This window comes from Quercus suber, unplaced genomic scaffold, assembly GCF_002906115.3.
Source record: "Quercus suber isolate HL8 unplaced genomic scaffold, Cork oak 2.0 scaffold_422, whole genome shotgun sequence".
In the NCBI taxonomy this organism is placed as follows: domain Eukaryota; kingdom Viridiplantae; phylum Streptophyta; class Magnoliopsida; order Fagales; family Fagaceae; genus Quercus; species Quercus suber.
Window position 1 is genome coordinate 553 of NW_027069873.1, and position 11,744 is coordinate 12,296.

The 11,744-nt window shown below is 38.6% G+C and overlaps 1 protein-coding gene across 2 annotated transcripts; it reads right to left on the minus strand.

Moving 5' to 3' along the window:
* Positions 1-212: 212 nt before the first annotated feature.
* Positions 213-3,652, minus strand: LOC112017871 (uncharacterized). 2 transcript variants are annotated; one of them, XM_024050329.2, is made up of 6 exons: positions 3,287-3,652; positions 2,035-2,157; positions 1,543-1,731; positions 1,351-1,432; positions 952-1,034; positions 213-829 (listed from the first exon to the last, which is right to left on the minus strand). In XM_024050329.2, the coding sequence occupies exons 1-6, from the start codon at positions 3,575-3,577 to the stop codon at positions 530-532; spliced, it is 1,068 nt and encodes a 355-aa protein (XP_023906097.1). In that variant the 5' UTR covers positions 3,578-3,652; the 3' UTR covers positions 213-529. The 2 variants fall into 2 exon arrangements, with proteins under 2 accessions (XP_023906097.1, XP_023906098.1); XM_024050330.2 differs by having other exon boundaries at positions 952-1,016; positions 3,287-3,651.
* Positions 3,653-11,744: the final 8,092 nt, after the last annotated feature.

The following is an 11,744-nucleotide window of genomic DNA, read 5'->3' on the forward strand; positions in this document are numbered from 1 at the left end:
ACTTGAATGTAGATTGCTAAAATATCTTTTCATCCTTGTTCCAACCGTACACAATGGAGGTGTTCCCAGCAAAAACCAGGTCTAGCAGGCAACATGTGCACATTATTGAGGACACCATACGGTCACTAAAATGCTTCTAAAGTAAAAATATCAAAACATGTGCTTATCAGTCAATATAGAACCTGAAAGAGAGGTCAGCAGCAAAAATAAACTTTGGAGAAATGTTGTGTTTATTCATAAACCTTGAGTAAGGTACATATTACATTACGGTAATTCCATCCAAAATTATGTGCGAGTATGTTAGGATTCCAGACATAAATAGTATTAAATGATGAAACAACTCGATCTACATAAAATGGTATATAACAATACATAAATATACATGATAATGTTTCTTACAACCACAAGAATGGAGATACATCGAGCAAAAAAAAAAAAAAAAAAAAAAAAAAAAAAAAAAAAAAACACTGGTTTATCATTCAAACAAATATTGATGAAGATTCAGCATTCTCGGGATACTGGCTACTCTTCAAAATGAAATCTTGATGAAGACCAATATGTGCAAAGCAAAAATGTAGAGCACGAAAGCCGACCTCATTAGCATAAGTTTCTGCTGATTTTCAGATCGGCCACCAAGGTAATAAGGAGGTTTGAGATGCGCATCAACAATATAATCTGAAGACCCATATCCTTTCCCGGATGTGCTTCTTCCAAACCGATTCCGGGCATTATTGGCTTCTATGTTGCTCCTTTCAACCCTCAATCCATTCAATTTTTCTAACTCCATTTCTTTTAGATGAATTTCACTAACAAGGCTTTCTGCTTGTACCTATAAGCAAAAGAAAACATTGAATAATCTCTCCTTAAATGACATTTAAAAGGAACAATAGTAGATACAACTTTGAAGAAGTAAGAAAATGTAAAATATAAAAGAAGCAGCATAGAACTAACCTGTTTTGCCTCCAGTTGCTCAATTAGACTGTGAAGCCGTTTGTCCAATATCTTCTCTCTCTGAGCTGCACAATAGATGTTGCCTGAAGTCAATATAGCTTCTATAAGCAACTACTGCATAAGTAAAATATATTCTTGATAGTGATTAGACATGAATTTTTCAGCTATTACAGTTCTTGAAATCTAAGCAGAAGGCCTTGTCAGTTTACTGCATATCCAAAATTCATACCAAGCCAATCAGTTATTAATCTGCTACCATTTCTTTTATATAAAATTTACAACCATACAGCATCATACATTCCTTTATGGAATTTAATCTGCTCAGCTGCACATATTTCATAATTTACATCAAGATTTCCTAAATGTGCCTAATCATAGTATCATACTAAGCAAATGTACCTGGGGAAGGCAGCTTCAACGCCTTATCTTGAACTTGCGTCCATCTTTTCTCCAAATCTTGAACCATCTCTTCCATTGAACTCTGAGAGGATTATACAAAATATAAGCAAAAAATTAACAACAATTCAATTTTTTGTAAAGAAAAACTCAAAAGGAAATTATGATCAATATAAAGGACGTATTTTTTCAGACCAATTCTTTCTTCTTGTTTTCTAACTTCTCCAGTATTGCAGACTTCATTACTTCTGTATCTGGTTCAGCATTGACTGAGACCTTGGATTCAACAGCTGAATCACTGGATCTGCCAGATTGGTTGGCAACAAAAGCAGCTTTTGTACTTTCCTGCTCAGCTCTCAGATTTTTCTCAGTCTCATCCAATTCCTAATCATCAATCAATATAGAGAAACTTTCAATGGTCACTTCTGAATTATCATCAGGAACAACTGTCTGGATTCTAGATAACCTAAAATATCAGCTTGTAAAAAAATTCAAATAAGGTATTATGGATGATAAAATTCACCCCAACAGATTTCAATTGAAGACAAAATAGTTATATATAATCACATGCACAGAAAATAACAAGCAGTTAGACAATTATACCCACAATCAGATGTGCACGTAAAAGATCATACAATATGAACTAGAGTAGCATCAAGAAATGAGTGAACAATATTACAACCTCACCTCCAACTTCTTATGCAGGAGGTCTGCCTCCTGCATTTTCTCCTGTATTTTATTCTCACAATTTGATATAGCCTTTTCATACGCAGCATTTTCTTCCTGTAGTTTCACCTCTCTCAATTGGACCTGCATATCATAATTGATACCAACTATTAGTGTGGAAAAGGGAATTGGCATCAAATTTGATCAGCCCCTGGATAAAAACTCATCCAACTCCGTTAAGTGTTAACTACACCTAATATCCTTTTTTTTTTTTTCTTTTTGATTGATAACTTTGCACACCCACCCAATAGATTTTGAACCCACAACCCTACCACCCACCATTTCTTAAGGGGCGAAGGAGGTGCTGTTTTAGCTAGACCTCCTTGGCACGTAAGAAGAACACATAAGACTTGCCTTGTCCAGATCAAATCACAATAAGAGAAAAGATAAATGAAGAAAGCAGCAAAATTCTTAGTGGTAACAAGATCTTTTTATTTCTCATGCTTCATACATCGCATATTAAACTACCATCTCCTTCTGCCATCAGGAAACAACAGAATTTTTCATTTCAAGTGCATAGAGATCAAGAACTTTATGCTTAAATTAAAGATAAATTTATATTTGCAAATTTAGTAGGGCAGTATCCACAAAGAAAAAAAATAGTAACATAATGTTTATTATTTTTCTTAAAATAATTTCATATCCGAATTATTTCTTATGTAGTCATGCTGATTCCTTCAAGCCTTAAGTTAAACTAAATAATCAAATACAACTGCATCTCCTGTCATTTAATTTCCCTCAAGACCATCTAATGCCGTCAACCGATAAAATCTACACATACTAAAAAAAATTCAAACCATTCTCATACTAGCATTAATAATAATTTGAATCAAAGAGTTAAACTAGCATAATAAAATCATAACAAACTCATGAACTTAAATTATACGAGGTAGATCAAAATGAAACTTCAAATTTGTACCAAGAAACAAAAGAAATTTTCACATCCATCTACAAAGTAAATTAGAATCAAAGTTCAATAGCGCCACAAGATAAGATCTTGAACAGTAGAAAAAGAGTACCCGAGTTTGCATATCCACAGGAATTACAATCAAAATTCAATCACCCCACATTAGAAAATCACTGAAATACAACAAAATCAAAAGACCCAGATGATAAAATCCCAGAATTCGACTAAAACAAGCACCAAATCAGAGCTATAAAAAAAAAAAAAAACACCCAGATACGAAAAAGCGAAGAAATTAGTGAAGCAAACCTGTTCACGTGTGGCAGAGTGGGAATTGAGTTGGAGGGCAAGAGCGGCATTGGAAGCGAGGGAGTGAGCGTGGAGATGAGGGAGGCGCTGAGAGATGTCAGGGGGAGGCAATCTGAGCCGTAGATCCTGAATCGAACGGCTCAGAGAGGCTGCTTTTCGGTCGAGTTCTTGAGCGTAGCTTTGCTGCTCTGTGGTAAATACTATTGGGATCGAATTGGGATCGTCTTCTTCGTTGTTTTGGGGTCCACTCGCTCCCACTACGTCCGCTGCCCATGCTAGCAAACCAGCCATCTCTCTCTCTCTCTCTCTCTCTCTCTAAGCAACTGAGAATGGCGGCGATGTGGTTTGGAGATGAACCGGATATGAGTCCGGTTTGGACGAGTTTTAAGCCTTTTAGAATCAAAGCCCAGTGGGCTTCTTTCTAGTTTTGGTTTTTAAGAGTACTTACTAAAACCCAAGTCCAGGGTTAGATTTTGGGTTTCATACTAGGTTAGTATAGTTACTACTTCCAAGTGTGAGAGTGAGACCAACAGTACGTTTAACAAGCCTCTGAGAAACGATAATAAAACCTTTTTTTTTAAGCAAAACATAGGTTGTACCTCAACCTCCTCAATTAAATTTAATTGGCTATATGACTAAATTAACTAATGCACTACGAAATGTGTTATCTTTTCTCAAAGACAATTAAATTCAACTATGCAGTTCATTGACCGCTACAACCATGTCATTATATTTAATTGAGGAACTTAAAATACAATACATAAAGAATTACTTTTAGAGTACCGTATTAATTTAATCTCTTGGGTTTGTGTACCACCCTATTCCATAGTCCATACATATAAAAAATAAATAAAAAATAAAAAAATTCTTAGGGATAGCCCCAAAGATGTTGTCTAGAAGACTTGAACACTACCCACATTCACATATCCAATAATGATTCTAAGTAATTACCAAACAAAATATTTGGGAATAGTCCCAAAGTGTTGACCAAGAGACTTGAACCTAGAATTTCATGGATCACTTAATAGAAGATTTGGCTAAGGAATTATTCAAGTATCACTCTCTTAGAGTATTGAACAACTATTCAAGTTAAGCATTTTTCATTGAATAATTCCAAAGTTGTAGTAAATTTTGTCATGAGTATTAGCAATTTTAGTTTTTATTTAAAAGAAATAATGCAAATAGACAATTGTTTTTTTTACAAATAAGGTTAGATTTATAAACAAAAAAATAAAAAAGAATAATTAAGGTAAGATTTGAACCTGTAAGTACTCTAAAAGTAAAGGCTCAAGCCTACTTAGAACAGTGCTGCCTTATCCGTCAAATTTAAGCCCAACAATAGAATTTCATTAGAGAGTGGACAAATAATTCAAGTGCAATTCTAATTTGAACTCAAGTCAAAAACTGAAGTGTCTAGAATAACTAAAAGGATTAATACAAATATATGATAAGGAAAATAGCTCTCATCGGGCTAATCCAAAGATTAGTCTCTTGCATATAAGGTCTGAGTATTACACCCAATAATGCACTGTACACATTCTCTTTTTTCTAGTTTTTTTTTTTTCTCTTCTCCAAATGATCCCCCCCTTCTATGAGACTCCTCTCCTTTTATACCCTTCTTCTTCATATCCTAGACCTCCATCTATATGCTTCCAGGCGTTTCTAAGGACATTTGTCCCATCAACACTTTGCTAAAGGTGGTGGAAAGGGCTGCTAGCTATGAAGATATTGCTCAGATGTCATTTCTTGATTAAATGCAACTGATAACGTTGCTCCAAGACATTTAATACGAAGGGGGAAGGTAAACTTCTCCAGGATACTTCCTCCTACCATCACCCCCCCCCCTACGGTCATTACTCTTTCGCAAGGGTTTCCATGAAGCGCTACTCCGCATCCCCTCCCATGCTCAGGTCAGTGAAGTCCTCTGGATTGATACATTTCTGCAAGCGTGTTTGTGCTAATAATTCATGTTTTAATCCTCTTCGGTCCTCAGACCCCACACATTAGCCCCTTAAACATTGCCACTAAGAATTGCTCTAAGAGGAAGGTTTTAGTAATAACAAGAAGGGTGGTACGTGCCATATGTGTTCCCACATGAAAACGTCGTTTCACCTGTCTTCTACACATTCCTGACGCTTTGGTATCCACGATTATGCAGTTATTACTCCAGGCAGCTGCTTGTCCCCCACGTTTGATGGTGAAATGGTGATCCTACGGTCCCTATTTTCTGTAATTTATGAGCTAGAACTTTACCACTCAATTTTTTTTAACCCCTATATAAGAAGGGGATGAGAGCAACTTTTCCCACTTACTTGCTCCTCACAATTTTTCGTGGATGCAGTAGTCCAAGGAAACCCATTTCTGGTGCTCGTAAGTGCATTTGGTTCTTCATCCCGTACTATATAAAGAAAACCATCTTCTATCTCCCTGTTTAATTCTTAACCCCATAGGAATACATGGGTAGATTGGCTAGACTAGTTGATACCCCCGAAGGTATAGCTACCTTTAGGGCTAAATATAGGATTCCCAACAATGTTGAACTCCAACATTGCAAATTAGGAGAATGGTTGGTCCTTAATAAACCACCCGGGGCTGTAATTATTCCTATGATCGCCTTTATAGTAGGTGGTATGAAAATTCCCATGGGTAGGGTACTTACGGATTTCCTTATTAATTTTAGGTTATCCCCAACTTAATGCTCTCCCAACCTATTTAGGGTTCTCGATGGTGTAGATCTAATAAATAGAAATATGGGAACTAACCTTCTGTAGCATGATATAAACTGGGTATACAATAGCTAGAAGGGAAAAGACACATGCTATTACTTTAAGTGTAGAATTCTCTCTGTTAGGTTGATTTCTTGTATACCTGAGTCGAATAAGGGCATGGACAAAGATTTCCTCATCGTCTCGAGTGAATGGCATGATGATTTGCACTACCCTACCCAAGATGGGGAACCAGGTGGGGTTCCTAAGGCCTTTAGACTAACTTAGGACACCCCTCATTCCATACTTTGTTGTTTTTGCTTTCCATAAGCAATTCTATAGCTAACAGCCTCTTGTATTCTTCTGTAAACGAGCTTCACACTACTCCAAACAAAAGCTTAGTGAACTTCGTAGATCTTAACTGAATCCTCAAATCAAAGATTTTTCTCTACCGAGATGGTTAACTTCGGGCAGTACACGTGATCCTCGAATTCAAGCCCATTTCCAACCGCTTCAAAGTCCCAAGCACATGATCAGAGCAAAGGATCCGAGGCTAGCCCTAATCGACATAGCTGTCCCCGGGTTCCTAACCACGCCTCCTCCATCTGGCACTCAAGACACGTAACTACCTGCTTCACTTACAACCAAGCTACTCCACTCCCAAGAGCAACCCATTCCTTCTGACGACGAACAGGAAGACCTAACGCTTGAGCCCACTCAGGAGGACTTGGATAAAGATTTTGAAGTCTTTTACCAAGAGAATCCCGAGGACTCCCCAGTAACCCTTCATCGTCAACTTGTTGCCACTTAAGTTAGTACTAGCCAAAAAGCAACAAACGTCCCGAAAGCCATGGTTCTTAAGGAAAAGACTCTTGATCTATAAGCACTACTTACTACCCATGTTGGGGGTAATTCTCCCGTGGTGCCCATAGTACCTTGGCCACTAACTCCTACCCCCGCATAGGCCACCACCGCAGAGGCTGCTAAAAAGAAAAGAAAGAGGGGTAAGGCAACTAAAGGCTTCGAAGAAGGAGAAATCCCTCAGCCTGTGCAGCAACCACCCACTAAAGAGCTCAAAACTACAAAGGCTCATCAAAAGAAAGGTTTCGCTACTGGGATCGACAAAGGCACCAAAAGGGAACAACGTCCCAAACCCACCATCTAGAACCCAGCCTTTGTACTTAGCTCGGGAGACCCCGTGACCTCCGAGGCATCCCTTAGGGATCCCCAAAAAGGAAGATCTGGGTTGGTATCTAAATGCCTAAAGAAGGCTCTTTTGCTACATGAGGATATGCAAGAGCTTCAGGGGTTAAGGAAACGTGAAGTGTTCCTTTTGCTGAAGAGGGAACTTGTAAAGGTTAGATTCCATCCTCTTAACCTATCACCATTTTACACTCGACCTTGTTTGATTAATCATTAGCGTTATTACTGTTTTTTTTTTTTCTTTACAGGCTATTCAAGCGTCCTTCGTCGCTAAGGAGTGGGTTGACCACGCCTTGTCTAAGTCCCAAGAGGATCCGAGAAAGCCCTATCCGAGGCTGAAAAAAGGCAAAAAGATACCCTTTTTCACCTAGCTGAAGTAGAAAAAGGACATAAAAATGCCGAAGTAGCCTTGGCAAGATTTGAAAAACAAGCTGAGGAGTTACGAGCTTCCTTGAAAAAATTCGAAATGCAATTGGACCTAGCTATAGAGAAGACAAAGCAGCAGCAAAAGCAGCTCGAGGACAAAGATGTTGAGAAGGCAAAGGCTGAGCAGGTTGCATATGATGCTGGTACAACCAAAACTTCCCAGAGTCTAACTGCTTAGCTTAAAGATGTTGCTCGGGCCTTTTGTGCAGAAGTTTGGAGTGAAGCTTTTAACGCCGCAGGAGTTATAGTAGACTCCGAGCTGAGGAGCGCTAACAAAGTATATTACCCTCCAACTCTTTGTCTTGTTTCCAATACTACTCCAACTCCTCCTAATCCGAGCTCTACATCCTCAATGCCTAAGTCTTCTCTAACTTCAACTACTATGCCTACATATGGAAAAGACAAAGAACAGCCAACTCCCATGTCCACGGTGGAGTTAGAATCAGAGGAAGTTGTTGAAGTTGAACAACTCAAATGGAAGAAGAAAGACAAAGAAAAGAAGGTCATAGCTTGATCCCCTTTCATGCAAAGCATAGATTAGTCTTGATAAGTATTAGGTTTTTCTGATATTCTCTTTCATTACTTCTTCTGTAATCTATTTCCAAATCCAAATGAATACATGTTTATCTTTTGTTTCCCCTATATTTTCATAATCTTCACATACTCTTCTAATATAAATACGCCATTGTAAATATGCTAAGTTTCTTCAAACTTAATTTGAATTCACACAGTGTGCTCACTAAGCTTATGCAAATTTTTATTGAAATTCTAAGGATTCAACTTCAATTCTTTTGGCTAACTCCGCTCAGTTGCTTAATATAAACTAACTTACAAACTGAGGGTTCCAATTAGACTAAAACCCAATTTCCCCTTTTCCTATTTTAACCTAAGGGTTAGCTTACCCCAGGCCTGTGACTCGAGGAGTCGAACATGAACGAGAATCTACTTAACACTAAATCAATTTAACATAAGAGTTAATTTGCCTAAGGCTTGTGACCCGAGAAGTCGAACAAGACCGAGGTTCTGTTTAACACTTAACCAATTTAACATAAGAGTTAATTTACCCAAGGCCTGTGACCCGAGGAGTCGAACAAGACTGATGTTCTATTTAACACTTAACCAATTTAACATAAGAGTTAATTTACCCAAGGCTTGTGACTCGAGAAGTCGAACAAGACTGATGTTCTATTTAACACTTAGTATTTAGGTTAAATTTAACGAAAATTAACTTGTAAGTAAAACATCAATCAATGAATAAATGAAAGTCAAAATAGAAACTGCCAAATTATTAATAATAATATTTACATAGATTATTTACATTCCATGGACGTGGAATTACATTTTTTTTTTCTAGATCTTCTAAGTAATAAGCGCCAATGTCAGCCACCGACGTTATTCTATATGGGCCTTCCCAATTAGGGCCCAGCTTCCCTCGTGATGGGTTCTTCACCGTTCCCACTACTTTCCTTAAGATCAAATCTCCAAATACCAATGGTCTTGTCTTAACTCTCTTATCGTACCCTTGCCTTAATTTTTACTGATAATGGGCCATCTTGACCATGGCTACTTCTCTTCTTTCGTTAATTAATTCCGCAAGCAAACAATCGTTCTCGTCTACATGAAATTGATCAGTCTTTAAGGTCGAGAAACCTGCCTTAAGGGGTATGATCGCTTCAGATCCATAAGTCATTAAGAATGGGGTCTCCCTTGTTGATCTTCGAGGTGTGGTGTGATATGTCCACAGCACATGAGGTAGCTCATCCACCCGCCTTCCTTTAAGGTCGTCTAGCCTTTTCTTCAACCCAGATACTATAGCCTTATTAACCGCTTCTACTTGCCTGTTTCCCTATGGATATGCTAGAGTAGAATACCTGTTTCTAATACCCAACTCTCCACAATACCTTCTAAATGCCTTACTATCAAATTAGAGTCCATGATCTGAGATTAGGGCATGAAGGATCCTAAATCTGGTAACAATGTTACTCCAAATGAACTTTTTCGCATCCAAATCCTTAATGTTAGAAAGGGATTCGACTTCTACCCACTTTGTGAAGTAACCAATTTCGACGAGAAGCCATTTTTGGTTACTAGCAGCCCTTGGAAAAGGCCCCACTATGTCCAAACCCCATTGGGCAAATGGCTAAGGACTCGGAAGTGGATTCAAGACTCCTTCAGGTTAATGTATATTTAGAGCATACCTTTGACATTGATCACATTTTTATACATACTCCTAGGTAGCTTTTTGCATACTAGGCCACCAGTATCCCTGAGTGAGGGCTCTATGCGACAAATAACTTCCTCTAATGTGGCTTCCACAAATTCCCTCATACAGCTCCTCCAACAAAAGTTCCACAATCATTGGATGCATGCATAGTAGGTATGGTCCCGAGTGGGAGCATTTATACGACTTTTGCTCCTCGAAAAGCCAATACCGTGGGGCCTTCCTACGTATCTTCTCAACTTCACCTTTATCTTCAAGCAACAACCCTTCCTTTATGAATGAAACCAAAGGATCCATTCAACTCGGCTTGACTTGTATGCTATGTACCCTAATTGAAAGTTGATCATCACAGCTAGGTGTTACCAAGTCCTCCACGATTATGACCCAAGGTAGATTTGATCCCAAAGAGGTGGCTAGCATAGCCCACAAGTCTGCATGAGAGTTCTGCCCTCTCAAGATTTGCGTTAAGGTGAAACTTTTAAAACAAGATTGGGCATAGCTAACTTTGTTAAGATACTTTTGCATTTGTGACTCTCTGGCCTCAAACTTCCCATTAACTTGTCCAACCATCAGCCTTGAATTCAATTACACTTCCACAACCTTCCCCCCAAGCCTGACAACCATCGCCATCCCGGCCAATAAAGCCTCATACTCGGCTTCATTATTTGTGGCTGGGAAGGCCAACCGCAAGGACTTTTCCAATACGAGCTTCTCGGGAGAAACTAGTACAATCTTCACTCCGAAACCTTTCTAGTTTGCCGCCCCATCTGTGTATACCTCCCAAGCAGCAAAAGAAGAGATTGAAACCCCCAAAACACATATTCCAAACTCCTTATCCCCCCACAACATCCTCAATAAATTCGGCAATGAAGTCTACTAAAACTTTCCCCTTTACAGTAATACGGGGCAAGTATTTAATATCGAAGGCCTTGAGCATGGTCCTTCACTCAGCAATTCGTCTCGTATAGTCAGACTTCCATAGTAATGCCTGCAGAGAAAGTTGCGTGAGCACCACGATAATATGCGCTTGGAAATAATGAGGGAGCTTCCTCGTAGCATGTATAATGGCCAACACCATTTTTTCCAAGTACATGTAGTGAGTCTCTGCCTCTTGTAAATATTTGCTAATATAATAGACAGGCCTTTGCACTCTATTCTCCGTTCTAACCAAAACCAAACTTACTACATGGTCAGTGACTACTATGCAGGCATACAATATCTCTTCCTTCTCAGGTCGGGGGAGAACAGTAGGATGTGACAAGTATTGCTTCAACTTTTCAAAGGCTGCTACACTCCTCGGTCCATTCAAAACTCTTCCATTTATGAAGGAGCTAGAAAAATGGCTGACATCGATCTGCTGACAAATAAACCTATTCAAAGCAACTGTCATCCCTATTAGCTTTTGTACTTCCTTGGGATTTCAAGAATGTTGCAAATCTATAATAGCCTTAATCTGATCAGGGTTAACCTCTATTCCTCGATGTATAATCATATACCCCAAAAATTTTCCCGAGCTAATGCAGAAAGAGCACTTAGATGCATTGAGACGCAATTTATGTTTCCTAAGCACTAAAAATACCTCCTTTAAATCCTTCAAGTGCTCCGAGACCTGCTTACTTTTCACCACCATATCATCAATGCATACTTCAACGTTTCTCCCGATCTGTGATTCAAACATTTGAGTCACCATTCTTTGATATGTAGACCCAGCATTCTTTAGTCCAAAAGACATTACTCGATAATGGTAATTTCCAATGGGAGTTTGGAAGGCTGTCTTCTCCTAATCAGACAATGTTAAAGGTATTTGATGGTATCATTTAAAAGCATTAGAGAAACTCATTCGAGGATGTCCAACCGTTGCATCCATCAGTTGGTCAATCCGTGGAACAAGGAAATGATCCTT